We start from the raw sequence: 18,446 nt of genomic DNA on the forward strand, positions 1-18,446 counted from the left end.
TCTCTCTCCTCCAATTCGAATTCCAAGAAGCTAGAGGTTGAAGATGATGTTGATGGGTGGCTTTTTGAGATTAAATCTCCACCCTCCACTTCTCAAGCTCTCATCACTTGGCTCCAACCACCATGACATGAGGTGATGTCATCTTCCACTATCTCCCATCTCCCATAACCTTATTCCAATAGGTTCAATTTCTTTTTCCGTCGAGGCCTAAATTCCCGTACATTAAATTCTTCAATTCTATTTGATTCTCTTCCAATTGAATCAACTTGAAGTCCATAAAATTAAGAGATAAGTAAGTCCTAAAACTTGTTACGAAAATGCGTTTGGTCCTAAAACTTGCAAAAAGTGCATTTAAGTCCTAAAACTTGTCAAATTGTTTCAAATGAGTCCTAAAATCGACGCCGTTAGCATTTTCCGTTAAAAATGATGACGTTGGCATTTAAATATTTTTTTATTTTCCACGTGTATTTTTTAATTATTTTTTATTCATTTTTAAAAAATAATTTTTAAACTTTTTTTTAGTTTTTAGTGAAAATAAGATAAAATGAATAAATCTAATCTTTTTAATTTTTAAATCTAATTTTTTTGAAAAAATAATTAAAAAATAAGTAAAAAAAATCCACGTGGAAAATAAAAATTATTTAAAATGCCACGTTAGCATTTTTAACGGAAAATGCTAACGGCGTCGATTTTAGGACTCGTTTGAAACAATTTGACAAGTTTTAGGACTTAAATGCACTTTTTGCAAGTTTTAGGATCGAAATGCATTTTCGTGACAAGTTTTAGGACTCTCGGAACACTTATCCCTAAAATTAACTCCATGTCATCACACTCCAATTTATATCTTCACTTGTCCATAGAACCAACTTAAGTCCCAAAAGCGCGACCAAATGCGGGCCTACTAATTTCGCGAGCCAATTTAGCCATTCCCTGATTTAATTGCTGAAAAACTCTGATTGCATGAAAAATCTTCCAAAGATGAGTCAATGATCCTAAAATGATTTATGACACACCATGACTTCCAATTTCTGAATTCGGTCTCAATTTCACGGTTAATTTCACTTTGGCACGATACTAGCGCGTCATGATTTACCGGGCAGCTTTTAGAAATTTTCATGCATTTGACCTGTGGTTGATCAATTCAAGCCACAATGTACATCTTTGACACATTGGCGACTTTCGGTTGTCGGGGAAATCTCAAGGTTTCAAATACGGACACTAGGGTACCAATCGACAGAAAAGTCAGTCAAGTGCCGATCGACAAGAATTGTACGATCTGGTGGAATCACCCACACTTGATCACATGCTTCTGTCGAGTCGACCTATCTCCGGTCTCTAATCGATTTTTATTTGTGCCGAAAAGACCCTTGCAGATTAGCTCAGTCGAAAGGTCGCTTCCTAGTCAAATTCTCGAGTTTGATGCATTAAAATTTCTTAACAGCTTCACCTGATAAACTAGTTTTCACATGAATGGCCGACTCAAGCAAAGGAATTATATGCGTGCCAACGAAATGCCCATCTCAATTTATTGAAATTAGAATTGAAAATCGGGATGTCACTGGGAAGTTCTAGGGAGCTCATAAATATAAAATGTAAGGATCTTTTAACGATGGCCTTATGCGCATTTCTTTCTTACATGCACCAACAAACTTTCAAGATAGACTGAGACTATGGCGTTTAGTAAAAGACAACAACTACTCCAACAAACTTTCAAGAGGGTTTGGCATGCAAATGGCTCTACAGCAATCAGTTTTACTCATAAAATAAAGTTGGTTGCATCAAAATTATACAAATGGAGTAGGAGAAAATTCCAAAATGACCAAAAATAGATCAACCCCCTCAAGTTCCGGCTTATGGAAATAACAAATAACATAGATAGAAAGCATAATAGAGAGGAAACCAGCAACATTGTTCGGAAAATTGAAGAGTTGTGGAGGCAAGAAGAGATGTACTGGTGCATGAAGTCTAGAATAGAATGGTTAAAATGGGGAGACCAAAATACCAAATATTTTCACATAACAACAGTTCAAAGAAGACATCAAAATAAAATATCTATGTTTCGGCTAGATGATCAAACCAAGTGCACGGACCCCAAGACTCTTTCTCATCATATCTGCAGCTTTTATCAATATTTATTCACTTCAGTTGGTGATTGGAACTATCAACCTATATTAGAGCAATGCCATACGGTGGCCAATGAGGAGATGAATGCTAATTTAATCAAACCAGTAATAAAAGAAGAAGTTAAAGTTGTAGTTTTTCAGCTAGGGGCCACTAAGGCACCGGGACCGGATGGGCTAAACGATTTATTCGATCAAAATCATTGGCCAACTATCCATGACGATATTTTCAGCATGGTGCATTCCTTTTTCAGTCAAGGTACATTTGAACCAGAGCTAAACAAAACGCACATTACTCTTATCCCTAAAGTAACTAACCAAGAGAACATCACCCGATTCAGACCTATAAGCTTTTGCAATTTCAATTATAAAATTATAGCAAAAGTGCTGGCTAATAGGCTAAAACCTTGGCTGTCAATGATAGTTTCTGAAGAGCAAATGGTTTTATAAGTGGCAGGCAAATTCAAGACAACATATTTATTGTCCAAGAGGTGATCCATCAACTAAGGGTGAGAATGAGAAAACATAAATTCAAGTCATTCGAAAACTAGACATGCAAAAAGCATATGATAGAGTTGAATGGAATTTTCTTTATGATTATATGCTAAAGCTAGGTTTTCATGAGAAATGGGTCAAGTGGATAAAGCAATGTATCTCATTGGTATCTTTCAACATATTAATTGATGGTGAGTCTTCAGCTCATTTTAGACCTACTAGAGGAATTATGCAAGGGGACCCATTTTCCCCCTACCTGTTCATCATCATAGCCAACACTCTCTCGACCCTTATGAATAAAGTTGTTCAAGATGGAAATATAAATGGTATTCGCCTTAATTCTACATGCCCCACCCTCTCACATCTCCTCTTTGTAGATGATGTCATTTTCTTCTTAGATGGCATAATCCGAGAAGCTTAGAATGTCTCAAATGTGTTGAATTAATTGTGACATCCTGATTTTCCAATTCCATTTTCAATAAATTGAGACGGACATTTCGTTGGCACGCATATAGTTCATTTCCTTGAGTCGGCCATTCATGTGAAAACTAGTTTATTATGTGAAGTCGCTAAGATATTCTAATGCATCAAACTTGAGAATTTGACCAAGAAGCGACATTTTGACCGAGCTAATCTACAAGGGTCATTACGGCACTAATAAAAATTGATTAGAGACAGGAGATGGGTCGACTCGATAGAGGCATGTGATTAAGTGTTGGTGATACCACTAGATCGCACAATTCTTGTCGATCGGCACTAGATCGACTTTTCTGTCGATTGGGTATCCTGTGTCCTTATTTGAAACCTTGAAATTACTTTGACAATCGAAAGTTGTCAATGTGTCAAAGATATACATTGTGGCTTGAATTGATCAACCACAGGTCAAATGCATGAAAGTTTCTAATAAGCGCCCGATAGATCAGGACGCGCTAGTATTGTGCCAAAGTGAAATTAATCGTGAAATTGAGATCGAATCATAAATTAGAAGTTATGGTGTGTCACAAATCTTATTAGGAACATTGATTAATTTATGGACTTTAATTGGACTTAATTGGAAGAGAATTGAATGGAATTGAAGAAATTAGCACACAAGATTCTATGCCCCGGTGAAAAATGAAATTGAACCTATTGGACTAAGCTTGTGGGAGGTTGGAGTTAGTGGATTGTGACATTACAAGTGATGTCATGGGGTGGGGCAAGATTGACTAGGGTGGTGACACATGGAGGGTGGAGATTGAATCCCAAAAAGGTGGGATGTCACTTCCCCCTTGTTTCCATCATCTTCAAGCTTGGAGGAGAGAGAGAGGGGGAGCGACTGTTTTGAACTAGGCGAGCCCGACCCCCTTCATCCGCCTCCTTCACCTGCTCGCCGTCCACCCGTTCGCCGTCATCATTGTCGCTGCCGCGGTTGTCACTCGTCCGCATGTCGCCCGCGCGATGGCTCATCGCTCCGTCATCTCCCTTTCGCTCGGAAGACCAAGCCCCGTCGACCAGCCGTTGCTCTTGGTCGTTCGCCGTCGCCCGAGCCTCCTTTGTTGTCGCCGTCGCCCAACACCGCCCCGAGCAGCCGCCGTCTTTCCTCCACCGTTCCTCCGCCCGAACCGCCGCTAAGCCACCTCCGTTTGACTTCAACCAGCAGCTTGCCGAGTGGGTTTTGCAACTCGGTCATGGCCCGTTTTGGCCGGCTTCTCGACCTCGAAAGCTCGGCCCACCTTGAGGAAAGTCGTTCCCCTCGGCGTCCCCATCATTTTGATCCTTTCGGCTCGTCATTTGAGTGAGTTTACCTCACTAAATCTTGATTAGAGGGTTAATGATACTTTAAGTGTGTTTAGCTTAGGTTGATTGAGATTATGTGGTTAGATTAGTTTATTTAGTTGTGGATTAGATTAAGGTGTTTAATTAAGTTAAAGTGTGTTTTAGATTAAGGTTAAGTAGGTTTGTTTTAATATAAGCCTTGATGTGAATTAAAGGAATTTATTTCTGATTTAAATAAATGTTTCGAAATTATTGGATTATTTAATAATATATTATATTCCGAAAATTATTAATAAAAAAAAACTCGAAAAATTATTTTTGACCTCAATTGCTCGAATTTCGTACCGATCATTGTTGTGTATTTAGAATTTAAATTTGATAAGTGGTTAATGAGAATTGAGTGTTGACTGCGAAAAATATAGATTTTAGTTAGAAAATCCCAAGTGTCGGGTTTGGTACCGGAATTGGATTTTATTGTAATTGGAGTATGTGAGTGAAATCTAAAGTATCCATGGATCAGTATTGAATTGTCGTGTGCTGGTTGAATGACTCGGTCGCAGTAAGAGGCTAGGCCAACTGGACCTTTATTCTTATAGAAACGCCGTCAACAGAGTGACGTGGCTCGGGTTGTAGTAGAGGCTAGGCCAATTGGACCCATGCTCCTTCGAGAATGTCGTTGACGTTGTGATGAAGCCGCTCTCCAAGGGGGGGAGGCGATGCCTAGCATTAATGTCAGTAGATAGCCGAATTGCGAGTTGGCTATATCCGTGTGTGGTAGTGAATAATAATTTAAACACTTGCTGTGATTGCGAATTATGTGAAATTGATTGTGTTCCAATGGTTTAAGTTCCTATTACCACTTGTGACTGAGTGATATGAATTGTACTAACATGCAGGAAAGATATAAGATGAGGTAAGTCTTCTGTGCTGTGTGGCTAGACCACTCTTGGGCGTATTTTCTTTCTAATAGGAGTTTAGGATGGGTGAACTTGCTGAGACAATGTTTCACCCCATTATGGGAAAATATTACAGGGCCATAGATGGTAGGACCTTCGGAGAAAAATGACATCCTAGTGCAAATCATCGAGCAGGTGCACAGCTTTCCTGATCCTGGGAGCCATTGGGTCTACGAGTTGATTAGGACCACCGTATGGATTTAGGAGACTGAGGATGTTAGGGTACCACATAAGTTTAGGGCATAGTTCTATTTTGGGGCTAATGGCTTTAGGATTGGTCTACTCGATAGTTTTGATATTTCACTTGCTATGGTGGATGCCATTTTGGGTGAAGGTGTAGCTGACCTTCCTAATGGTAGGGTGGACAACCCATCGTCTCCGGACCCAGTGCAGTCGGATGTGGAAGATGTGGGATCGACGAACGAGTCCGACTAGTAGTCATAGGACTGTTCCTATTTTTGGTGGACTGATCCATGTTGTGTAGACTGACCATTTTTTATGCACATAAACTCTAACCCATTTTTTATGCATATAGTCTCTGAATCCTGTTGGTGTATGTAAACCCTGGAATGATGATATATGAAAGTATATTGGTTTGATTTTGAATTGATTTTTCTTGCTGTCTTATTCCGTAAGTTTTGTTAGAGGTTTCTTAGTACGTTCCGCATGCGCATAATAATTGAATGGGGTCGGTGACACTACCTGGGAATGTCGCATTTACATGACCATTGCGGGTTGTTCACGTGTCTCGGGGTTCGAGGTGTGACATCAATACTGCTATGTGTTTGGTCAAGCTATAAACCTCAATAAATCAAGCCTTTTCGTGGGAGAGTGTCCTCACAACCTTAAACAGAATCTTGCAGCAGAATTAAGAGTTCTATCTCAGAAAATTTAGGAAAGTATCTTGAAATTCTAGTAGACTGGGGAAAACAAAAAAGCAAATGTTTGCTTGGATCCTTGCAAAAGTCGAAAGGAAACTAGAAGGGTGGAAGGAGAGGTTGATCTCGAAGGTGGGTAAAAAAATTCTTATCAAGACAGTCATTCAAAGCCATTCCCCAATATGAGATGTCCATTTTTAAAATTCCAACTTCTATATGCCGAAGTATTGAGAAGAGAGTAGCTTCCTTTTGGTGGAAACAAAATGCAGATAGAAGAGGAGTTCATTGGAAGAAATGGGAAGATCTGAAAATCAAGATGGATTATGGTGGTTTAGGTTTTAAAGATTTGGTGGATTTTAATAAAGCTATGTCGGGAAAATAGGCTTGGAGAATTGTCAAACAACCAAATGCTCTATGGTGTCAAGTGATGAAGAGTATCTATTATCCTCGAGGTGATTTCTAGGCTGCAAACAGAGGTGCTCGGCCTTCATGGGGATGGCAGAGTATTTTGATAGGGAGAGATGCAATTGAACTAGCAATGAGATGGGAGATCGAGGATGGACAAACAATAAGAATTCGAGAAGATGCTCAAAGATGATCCAAAAGTTGTGGCTGAACTAATAGATCGCGACACGGAGGAATGGGATACAAACAGAGTAAATGCACTGTTTCAGGAAACTATAGCAAAAGAGATTCTAGCTCACCCTCTAAGTCTGCATCCTAACCCAAACAAGCTTGTGTGGACAGCAAACAAATCTGGTTCATACTCTGTCAAGAGCGGTTATAACCAAATACAAAACTCAGCCATCCCTTCCACCAGAAAAAATCCATCTCCATCCTACCAAATACCAAAATGCTACCAATATCCCCCAAAATTAGATTCTTAATATGGAATATATGTAGCAACTCTCTCCCAACAAAAGAAAATTTGCACAGAAGAGAAATGTTACTTGACCCAACATGCCAGATATGCGGCCAAGCACTAGAGACAATGGAGCACATTTTCATCCTCTGTGACTGGACAAAAAGAGTATGGTCAGCCCTTGATTTTCAAGCCGACACAAACTCGACAAGTATAACTCGAATTGATAGATGGATTTTAGAAAACCTCACATCAAGAGTCGAAACAAAATCGAAATCCCTCTTTGCTGCTCTCCTATGGCAGATTTGAAAGACCCACAACTATGCGGTTTTCCAAGGAAAAGAGCCCAACCCGATCAGCACCAAAGAAGAAGCTCGTACAATAGTAGATCTATGCATGAAATGGACAGCTAAGGGGGAAAATGAAGAAAACCGAAAGCAAGCAGATCAGAACAGCTGGGAAAAATGGAACCCACCTTACCCACACACGCTAAAGGTGAATGTCGACGCCTCATGGTGCAACTCGAAACTGGAGGGATCAGTCGCGGGTGTCTGTCGGAACGCAGTTGGCCTCCTTGTCGCCGGATTTACAAAGCAAATCTCGGCCTCATCCGCATGGGTTGCAGAAACCCTAGCCATGAGAGAAGCTTTGTTGTGGGTAAGGGAGAGTCGGAAAGCAAGCTCCGCACAAACTGAAACCCCACACGAAGCCTTTGCTGCAACTGATTTGCAGGTGCACTTATTTTCGGATAGCTTATCTCTTGTTGAATGCTTATTGGGCCGAGATGAGCCCCCTTGGCAAGCCCACTCCATTATTGCTGATTGCACACAACTTATAGCCTAGATCGGTGTCGTCTCTGTCTTCTATGAGCCGAGGGAATTCAACAAGGCTGCGGATTAGGTTGCCAAAGCCCACCGCACCAACTCTCTTCCTAGCAATTGGGTTTATTTTCCTCCTCACCCTTTATTTTCAATATTATGTTTAGACTTACCAACTAATGGTGGCCATTTCATGGGCTAGTAATGATATTCAGCATATTCCGACAAAAAAAAAAAATCCCTTTTGAAAAGGTGCATTCATAAATATGTCTTGGTTCATGGGCACTTGCAAAATAATTTATATTTACTTCCATACAATCCGTTAATTCTTTACAATCAGTTACACCAAAAAATTTCTTCGATTCACTTAAAGTTTTCCAAATAGATGAGAAATCACCATACTTCTTGTTTTGGTTTTTCTTTAAAAAAATTCGTACTGTGGCATTAGATAAAGTAGAACATTAATTTCTTTTCACATTTGCATCAGGTTGAGTCACAACAATAGTGCTATTAAAATCTCATATCTGTATAATAAGCGAATGAGAATATTAGATGACAAAGTTTAGGAAAAAAACCTTTTAATTACGGATAAACTTGCAAATTTTTTCTATATTCATCCACATAATTTGGCGGATATCAGATACTATTGTTATTTTTTTTCCTAGAAAATACTTTTCATAGATGTTGAGGTAATTCCAATAGTTAAAAAGATAAGGTTTTTTTATGCCAAAGGTAAGAGAAGTTGATTTTTTTTTTTTATAAATAAAAACTGGACGTAAATTGCAATTTACTCAAATAAAGATAAGTAAATTCATATAAAAATTGATGAATTAACATTAGTAAAAATGAGGTAAAATATAGCTAAAATAGATAATTTGCAAATGACAAACGATAGTCGTTTTTCATAAAATGTTGGTAAATTACAAAAAATCATAATGTTTCATATTAACATTTTTAATATCACTCATGAACTTTTTTCGAAATCTACTTGTGTGTAAAGAAGTAGTTATTTTGAAACGGATTATAAGAATAGTTGATTCATTAATGTTGACAAATTGCCACTAGATCAAATGATACACCTACGAACTAACCATGTACGCTGGTAGACAATTTATCAACCTCGAAATCGCATGAAATAGGAAGTTGCGATTCATTGGACTAATTAGTGAAGGTCCATCCCCTTAAACAAGATCCACAAAATAATCCTCTCTCGACATCAAAATTTCGAACTCGGTTATTGAACGAGTAGGCCGACGATGAAGAAGCGCTAAGGAAGTAAAATGAAAACAAATCGGTATCACAAAAAGAAAAACAAGAAGGTAAACCAAAATTGGGATTTGCGGTCTTCCTCAATCATTCTCGAGCAGACAATCTTGGATTCCTCTTGACAAGAGCCCCGCCCTTGCTCCGCCGCGCCGAACGTGCATCATCCTTCCCGCACCCGTTGACCACCGCAGTCAACTTGAAGGGCGGGACATCGGTGGCCAGCCACTGGTCAACACGGAAGATGGTTTGACTGCAGGGCTTATGAGGCCCGGCGGACGTGACCTCCACATAGTCACAGTACCAGCCGTGGTGGACCCCGGACCCATCGGAGGTGACGTTGAGCCAGCACAGTGGCGGGCCGATGCAGGGCCCAAGACCGCTGAAGATGTCGAGGTTGCCGCGCTCGTAGTAGTTGTGGGATGGTTCCATCAAGCCCCACGACTCGAGATCCGGGACCCAAACTGACCGCCCCAACAAATCGCCGAGTATTAGGCTGATCTTGGAGTCAGTCCCGGCCTTGATCATCGAACTCGTCTTTACATAGATGGTGTACACACAGTTCTGCATAGTGGAAATTCAGATGCTAAAGAACATAAAACAGCCTAACAAGTAAATGAATGAGATCATAATGATATAGGAGACAAGAACGACGAGTGAGATGTGTGAGATTAAATGAGATGAGGAAAGAGGAGGTGAATAAAAAGAAGGCTTGTGTCGACACTCACAGGGGTCTCTCCGGCAGCCACCGAGAGGACGACGGAGCAGATGATGAGGAATAGGAGGCGCCGAATCGTGGTCATCTTGTTGAACTAAACTGAACTGAACAGGTGACTCTACTTATATGGCTGCTCCTCGAGGAGTTTTTCATTTATATTACAGAATGCTGAGGGCCCATACTTGGAACATCGAACTGGAACCGCGCCTTCCTTTTTGTGATTTTGACCGATTAAAACCATAGCGGTTATGATAAGCGTGCACAAGTGTCGAGTAAGCAGCTTTCTTCTCTTAACATTTTCTCCCACTGACCACCACCTCACGATAGCAAGGAATTCAAACAGTTAGTCTGAACTCGTGCTCCCATTATGAGTTCAACCAGTCTCGGCTGTTAGACCAGAAAAGAGAGAAACCAGTCTCACCTCGGATATTCTAATCAATCAAGTTGAGCAAAACACAGCGTTCTAATCAATCAGGCATGTTTCAATCAAACGGAAGTTTGCATGTTTCAATCAAGTTTGTAGGGATGCGCATGACGTACATGCACGACACTGTATGGGTATGGATCCCAATTTTAAGTCAGCGCAGCCGCATGGGCATGGCTCATCGGCGATATACACCAACCAAGCCACGCACTATCAATGGAGGCAGATACATGAGAGCCACAAGGTAACGATGAATCCCCAACTGTTCATTAAGTAATGGATCTTTCCCTTCTTACCAATTTAAGCTTTGCTTGAAATGGAGACCTCCAACCAACAATTAGTTTAGTGCTTTCCTCCCTATTCCAGTTCACCAATCTAAGCCTTGCTTGAAATGAAGACCGCCAGCCAACCAGCATTTTAGTGTTTTCCTCCAAATACCAGCTCACCGTTATTTCAAGATGTCTCAACTTAATTCGTAAACTCCAGGCAACATGACTGATGAAGACTCAAGCTGAAAGCAACAAAGGAACTAGCCGTGCCCAAAGTAACATTTAACTATTTTTCATTAAGTAAAATTTACATATCCACAAATCAGCATTTGCTAATAGACACGTTCATGACACCAGATTAATGCTTAGCTGTCCAGGTAAATCATACCAGACCGATCAACAGAGACCACTATTCACATGTACATTTTTTGTTTTTCCTTTCAGTTATCCCACAGAAACTTCACAACTTCAGGTGGGGAAGAATTCCTATGAACGGGAAATGTAATGTGACCCACCATGCAGTGAGAAGTTCCTGCTCTTCGTGTAGATTTTGCAGAATTGGACCCTCAATATCCTACACATAAAACCATCACAAACAGCAAGTGTTGTAAGCTTTATATGGTGCATCAAAAGACTCACTGCCAGACAGATGCGGACGTAAAGAACATTTTAAAGGAAAAATAGAAGTGAGATCTTGACAATAGCTTTAGGTGCTTTGCAGCAGCATTTAAAAAACCCATACATCCTCAAAAGGGGAGACTATGAGCAGATACTAATGCAAAATGAAAGCATCGAAATCTCCAAGTTGATTAGGGACTAGTTTACTAATACTTGACCTCAATTGGCACGTAACTCCTCAGGCACCAGACTACAAAGCAATAAGCATCGAGTGAATGAGTCTGAAGCCAAACAAGAGAAGTACCCAAAACACAATGATTAAGTGGTAAAGAAAGTTTGTAAAGACTTCTCAATGACCGATAGAAAAGAAGGGAGATATTTAAGGTGAATAGAAAGATGAGAAATGCAAAGGTGGTTTCAGAACAAGCCTGTTAAAACTATCAGATCTGACAATGGAAGCCTTCCATTATGTAAGGAAATGTCAAAGAGTATCCTAAGGCACCGGATAAGCTATACATGATGACATTTTGAAGATGCAACAATGAAGGTTTCAAATGTTTCCATGTCTTACGTACATGAAAAAGAAACATGCACTTTATACTCACTTCCAACTTTTTGAAAATTATGTTCTATCCAAAGAAAAGGATCTATCTAATCAGCATCTGCCTGAATATAAAGAACAGATAAATAAATACTATTTGAGGATACAAGCCAAAAGGACACCTAACCATCTCTAGGCATAGCCATCATTGCAATATTAACCATGTGATTTACCTCGGATCAGCGGCTGGAACTGCCAAGGTCGAAGTCCATTGTATAATCATATTCTATAGTTGGAATAACTGAGGCAACAAATTTAAGGAACAAGAAAAGGTACCTGCCAAGGAAACAATGTACAAGTGTTAAAATCCGATGAGCTCAAAATAAACAGGCACCAAATTGCACGTAACATGGCAAAAGGCAAGATCTCATATCAACAAGATCAGTTGTTGTAACAGAAAGCAATAGAAAGTACACCCGAAAAGAAACCAGCACCAATTGTGAAGCACCAATTCAATTTAAACTTACCACAGCTTCAGCCAAAAAGGAAAAAAGACCTACCTGATAGTTTTCCTTCTAAGACTGCACAACTTTCTCAAACAAGATTACAGAGAAATTTCAACAAAAAACAAGTGAAAGTGAGAGGAAATTACTTGTCAACTTCTGGTTCAACTCCACGTGACATTAATACATCAATGATCTTCTTCATTACTGCGCCATGTCTACACGGATGTACTGAAGCATGTTTTCCAGGCAAATGAGGATGGTCTTCAATTGTCACCTATATTGATAGATTACGCATAGTCAAAAAGGACACAACGCAATATGATGACAAATAAGTGCATGTTGAGTGGCTGATGGAAATGAACTGAGAAGGCCATTAACAAGAGAGTAAATTTTGAAAAGGCCATTAGCGAGAGAGTAAAATTTGCAAAGTAAACTTCCAGTGAGAAAACCGACACGAGTCACTTGGCTTCTCTTAAAGATCTAAAATGATATTCTGAGGGACATTGCAGATTATGCACCTAGTATGAAACAATAAGCATTCACTACAAGAATGGCCAAAATTGACAATCGCAACTAGATTTTCTCTACTCCACTGTTATGGACCAGATATCAACATCACATGATGACGTTGCTATGTTATTAAGCCCGTCACAAATCAAGTATAGGATCTCTTGAAACCAAATAAGTTGTAATATAAAATAACAGTAAAGTAATGACAATATATTTCTTAAGCCAAAGGTAATGATTACTAATTCCAATAAGACCTATTAAAAGCTTCATATGAGCAGATAAAGGCAGCACAATCAAACAATTTGATTGAGAAAGAATGCAGCAACATCATTCATCTAGCCATTTCTTGGAATAAACAAGGAACAACACAGCCTCATAGGAAAAAAAAATTGGCAATTAACTATCTTAGCAACATTTAGAGTAAATCTCACCGTTTTTCGTGCATGGTCTTGACTAACATCTTCAAGTACAAGCTCTGGTCGCAAAAGCATCCTTGACTGCCAAAGGCATGCAAACAAGATTTTTCTTTAAGCTGATTGAAAAACAGCATGGAAAACTCAACGACATATAAGGTGATTGCATCTCGTTTAACATAATTCTGCCACAGAAACTGTCGATAGATAGTGCTGCTAAAATTCATTCATTGACTTCCCGTGATTTGGAAGCTTATGATTACATTCCTCATTATCGAAAGAAAAAATTACAATTTGCCATGTACAACAGAAAACGTGACCAAAAACAAAAAACTCTCAAATCATTATATTCAAACATCCGTATGATACAACACAGAATCACCCTAAAAGAATGAACCAGTGCAATGTGCATGGCAGATTAAGCTGCAAGACAAACCTCATCATATCCAGTGAGCCAAACCCGAGGAGTTTGATAGTACTTATCATACCTACATAACATGGGAAAAGGAAAAAAAAATAATGTCAGATCATGCCATTGTTACACAGCGCTTGATTATATCATTAACTTCATGTCCTAATCCAAAAACTCCATCCTTCCAGTCAATATAAATTTAAGGACCCCACATTTTGGCATCTCAGTGACACATACATACAAGCAAAAAATAAGATTTAGCATTTCTTCTGACTTCATGTGGCATAAAAGTGCACCCGAACACTGCTCATTCTGAACTAGAGAACTGCTCATATGCAGAAAAAAGATTTACTACTTTAGTCGTATCAAATATGGAGTTCCTATCTTAGTCACAACTCACAAGACAATGCTGAAACCTAGAAATGGAACATGAAAGATGTGGAGAAGCACATCGAGCAAAAGAGATAGGTTTAAACCAAGCAACCCAGACATTAAAACAGTTCTAAATCTGTTCTCCCATGAGGAGAAAATTGATATGCCCTGTAACTCCCCTGCACTCTCTTACCCATATTCAATCTACACAATTACTTGCTCATATCTATATTTTCTGCAAATAAGTACCATGGTGAAAAACGAAGTCCAAAAATATTATTGCAAGTGCCCTTGTTTTGTTGTCTTTACAGTGAATTTGTGTTTGATCTGTATAAGCTGAAACCAGAATACTCTCACTAGCACACAATCAAATAGGTTATGGAGTAACTCTTACTTTCTAGAAGGGAAGAGACAGTGTGAATTGCTTTGTTGCTAAAAGTGCCAAAAGTATCGTCTAGAGTGAGCATTTTTAAAATTGCCAGGTATTCTTCAACGCAAAACATTTTCTCAATTAAAGAAAAATGATGTTTCTTCAAATGAATTTAAAAAAAAAAAAAATTCTACAGTGACATTTTAGTGGCATAAAATCGCACTACCGCCTCATTGACCCTCTGTATCGTAAGAGCAACTATGAAAAAAAAAGGCTTTAATAACATTAGTCTAAAGAGATCCATATACCACAGTCATGGTCTGAGAACTCTAAAAGTGCATAACAAAAGACCAACTTCTAGAATATTGAAACTTCAACTCAAATGATAGAATTATCTTACGTTATGCTGACATCATAAGTTCGGGTCCGCAGTATGTTGTCATCATCAGGTTCATGAGCCACCAGATAAGTAGTCTGAAGTGTTGCCTGCAAAAAAACAAAAACAAAAAACTCACATAATGAACCACCACAAAATCAATTGATGAATTATTGTTCAACTCATGCATGTTAATTAAAGATAAGATTTTGACTGAGTTCTATAATTTTGAAGCTAAATGTAATTCCCACAATCATCTACTGATCCTAGAGACCACAAAACAGAGATAAACTTTTATCTCATTTATGCATCTTTAACATACCAGACCGGACTTTAAGATTATTAATTGCTAATCGACTTTGTTCAATAAGAGCGAGTCTTCCCTGTTGCAGTCCCTTCTCAAACATCTAAAAACAACTAACTTGTTCATTACTGCTCATGTGCTCTAGATGCCCCACTTCCTATTTCTCTTCATCAAGACAACAAATGGGAAACCGGGACTGTCCTTTTCTTCTTCAGCCAGATTCAAGGAAGAGAAGGGGGATGCCTGTCCACTGCTAAAACATAAAAGACCCATCCTTGACCAAAACTAAGAGAAAAAACCAAATCAGAATTCGATACATCATTTAAGGTAAAATTAGAATAATTTAAATACCGGTGATCCTTCTTGTCCAGCAATTTTAACCTATCACTTCACATTCTCCTAAATTATCATCTAGATAAAGAAATGGAAAAGCTTGAGCTTTTTCATGAGACAAGGAACAGTACTGAAGTCTGAGAAGCATCGAAAAACCGAAATATATTTATCTTAAGACTCCCGCAACCAATTCTTCATGCATTTAACATGAAAAGAGTTTAAGAAATCAACAAAAGCAAAAATAACCAACAGGATCCGTCTCGATCAGGTTGTCGGGATCCTCGTACTCTGCCATGTCCGGAATGTCTTCTTCCTCCTCTCCACCAAAATATGTAGGAATGGACTGAATAGGATTCTTCTTGCCAATCTCTAAGCTCTCCATAGAAGGCAAATTATCCTCCTCATCTCCCTTAGTTTCTGGTTTGAGATACAGAAACACGAAATGAGGCAACAGAAAAAGCAAGAACCATCATTCAACTAAAATTAGCCACCCACCTCTCGGCTTCCCATGGGTGGCAAGCCAGCCGTCATTATCTTCGTTATCGAGCAAAACTTCCCCTCCCGCAGCCTCGTATTCTTCTTCCACAGAAGCAGCTCTCCGCAAACAAGGAACTTGAACCAGTACCCAAACAACCACATATGAGATTTCATCACTAAAAAAAAGCCACGATCGAACCGAAGAGCGAGGAAACAGCTGGTAAAATTACCATTTCTAGTGATCAGGAACTGCTTCTCTGCCGGCAGATACGGCTTCCTCTTGCTCGGCTCGCCCGATTCCCTGCCCAAAAAAACCGCCGGCGACATCGCGAGCTGACGTCGGGGGAAGCCGATGAAGATATTCGGGGAAAATTAAGAATGAGGAAGGGGTTCGAACTTACCAGGACCAAGTGGGGCACTTGGAGACGAGGTTGTCGCCGGCGACGATGAACTCGGAGACGCTGAGGACGCCCTTCTCCTTGAAGGCGGAGACGGTGCGGTGGCTGGTGATCCGCTCCACCGTGCCCTTGAACGCCTCGTGGAGCTTCTGCGAGAGGACCATCTCCGAAATCGCCGGCTGAGAATTCGGGGGCCGATCGAGGAGGGAACGGGATCGGATCGGATCGGAGGAAACCCTAAATTGGTTTTTCGTGCTGGAAAAGTCGAGGGAAAGAGAGAGAGAGAGAGAGAGAGAGAGAGGAGGAAGGAGGCGGTGGAGTGGAATTAACGGTCTCGCCTGCCGGGAAGTTTCGGTTAATTAAATTTTAACCCCGCGGGGAAAATATCAAAGCGACCCCTCTCTTTCGGACTCTTTCTCAAATTGGCCCTGTAGATGTCTCTCTTTTCTTATTTTTTATGTCAATTGGCCCCGGAGATGCCTCTCTTTCGGCGGAAGGAGTAAAAAGCCAAGTCGCGAAGTGCCTCATACGCAAAAATTGCCCGGGGTTGATGGGACGATTCGTCCCAAATTATTGCTGATCTATATTTAGTATGCCGATTGATGTTCAGAAATATACGTATCGGTCGATCCATATTTATCGTCATGTGTTTAAAATGATCACAAATTGATTATAAGTAATCTTGGTTATTGCTTGTTAGATAAGTTGAATAAAATTTGTATCCAATTCGACTCGAAATGTATCTTGAGGGATCATTTTGGAAACTTTTCCGAATAACAATTTCAAATTGAGTTGAGATGTATTTTGAAGGATCATTTTGGAAATTAATGGCGCATTTGGTAACGATTTTATTTTCGGTAATAGATTCTGATCAGAAATTATTATTTTTTATTCTGTTCCTAAGAACAATTTCTAAACATTTTAAACCGTTTGATAAGTGTCCAAAATTTCTGATTCTGGAATAGAATTGTGTTTGGTACTGTGCTCATTAATTCTGTTTCAAATTCATTTTTTTTTAATTTTTAAATAATTTCTTTTCCTTTTCCTTTTTTTCTTTTTTTCTTTTCTCTCCCATGTTCTTCTTCTTCCGGTGGCCGGCCACCAATCCGACGACCAGCTAGACAAGGGCCGACGACCTCACCGGAGTGTCGCCGGCCCTCGTTGGTCGAGCCTCGCCAACAACTAGGTAGGGCTTGCCTAGCCACCGGCGAGGCTCGACCTTACTAGTCGCGAGGTTTGCCTAGCCCCGGCGAGGCCGAGCCTCACCGGTGGCCAAGCGGGCCTCGCCCAACCTCTAGCGAGCTCGTAGGTGGCCAAGCGGGCCTCTGGTAAACTCACTGAACTAGTTGCCAGCGACCGGTAGCGAACGGCAGCGATGGCGGCAACAGCGACGACTACGGCAGGAGACGGTAGACAGCAGTGGACAACAATCATGAGATGGCGGTCGATAAAGAAGAAGAAAAGAGAAGAAGAAGAGAAAATGGAAGAAGAAGAATTGGTTTTGATTCTTAGATTTGTTCCCGAGACAATAATCAATTTTTTTTATTTATTCTTGATTCTGTTCTAAATCTACTTCCGGGAACAAAAAAAATAGAAATTTGTTTCCAGGAATAAAAATTTTATCAAACGTAATTTTGTTCTAAAACTGATTCCGAGAACAAAAAATCAGAATAATGCACTGTTTGAATGCCTAAATTCCAAATAAAATAGGCATCTTAAATCTTTTTATACACTTCTTTAAAGTATTGGTTCTAAGTAAGACCTTAAAAGGTTTGACATCACAGGATAAAGGGAGGGGTTCCCCTCGATAAAAATGGATCCCCATGGGGCCCGGCCACACGAGAAACCCTTTTAGGTTCCCAGGTGGCAACTTTTCCCATGGTATTTGTAGCTCTACACTACACCTCAACGCTAAGGCTTTTTATTGATATCAATTGGCATCACACGTACCTCGTGAAGTAATAAATAATCTAAAGGACTTAAGGACATAATAAGGGATCGAGAAACTACTAAAAAATAAATAGAGAAATTGAGCCGAGTCGGTGCATTTGATTAAAGTATAAAGGATTTTTAGTTCGGGAATTCGAGGTCGCCTATTAGAGCCTCAATGATTTGATTGAACTTGCTTGGCAATTTTGCATGGTCATTGTAGGCTCCTGGCAAATTTCGGTTAATTAAATTTAACGCTGCGGGGAAAATATTAGAGTGGCCCCTACAATTCGGTATCTTTATCAAATTGGCCTAGTAGATGTCTCTCT

General features: G+C 39.8%; 2 protein-coding genes across 2 annotated transcripts; both read right to left on the reverse strand.

The window, feature by feature from the left end:
* Window positions 1-9,099: 9,099 nt before the first annotated feature.
* Window positions 9,100-10,698, reverse strand: LOC104426949 (PLAT domain-containing protein 3). Its single transcript, XM_010040117.3, has 2 exons — window positions 9,876-10,698; window positions 9,100-9,711 (listed from the first exon to the last, which is right to left on the reverse strand). Exons 1-2 carry the CDS (start codon window positions 9,948-9,950, stop codon window positions 9,238-9,240), a joined length of 549 nt encoding a protein of 182 aa, XP_010038419.2. The 5' UTR covers window positions 9,951-10,698; the 3' UTR covers window positions 9,100-9,237.
* Window positions 10,699-10,834: 136 nt separating this feature from the next.
* LOC104424355 (autophagy-related protein 3) lies at window positions 10,835-16,501 on the reverse strand. The gene is made up of 10 exons (XM_010036739.3): window positions 16,192-16,501; window positions 16,021-16,091; window positions 15,809-15,925; window positions 15,564-15,730; window positions 14,701-14,786; window positions 13,583-13,634; window positions 13,165-13,230; window positions 12,370-12,497; window positions 11,951-12,053; window positions 10,835-11,132 (listed from the first exon to the last, which is right to left on the reverse strand). Exons 1-9 carry the CDS (start codon window positions 16,350-16,352, stop codon window positions 11,957-11,959), a joined length of 945 nt encoding a protein of 314 aa, XP_010035041.1. The 5' UTR covers window positions 16,353-16,501; the 3' UTR covers window positions 10,835-11,132; window positions 11,951-11,956.
* Between the last annotated feature and the right edge of the window lie 1,945 nt (window positions 16,502-18,446).

Source organism: Eucalyptus grandis, chromosome 11 (genome assembly GCF_016545825.1).
Source record: "Eucalyptus grandis isolate ANBG69807.140 chromosome 11, ASM1654582v1, whole genome shotgun sequence".
Taxonomy (NCBI): domain Eukaryota; kingdom Viridiplantae; phylum Streptophyta; class Magnoliopsida; order Myrtales; family Myrtaceae; genus Eucalyptus; species Eucalyptus grandis.

Excerpts from the sequence above, each read along its gene's own strand:
- LOC104426949 (XM_010040117.3), bottom strand. The coding sequence starts at position 9,950 with ATGACCACGATTCGGCGCCTCCTATTCCTCATCATCTGCTCCGTCGTC. Across the intron at positions 9,712-9,875 it reads TGGCTGCCGGAGAGACCCCT|AACTGTGTGTACACCATCTA; the intron begins GTGAGTGTCGAC and ends TCCACTATGCAG.
- LOC104424355 (XM_010036739.3), bottom strand. The coding sequence starts at position 16,352 with ATGGTCCTCTCGCAGAAGCTCCACGAGGCGTTCAAGGGCACGGTGGAG. Across the intron at positions 15,926-16,020 it reads GTTCCTGATCACTAGAAATG|TTCCTTGTTTGCGGAGAGCT; the intron begins GTAATTTTACCA and ends TACTGGTTCAAG. Across the intron at positions 12,498-13,164 it reads AAGACCATGCACGAAAAACG|GTGACAATTGAAGACCATCC; the intron begins GTGAGATTTACT and ends CTATCAATATAG.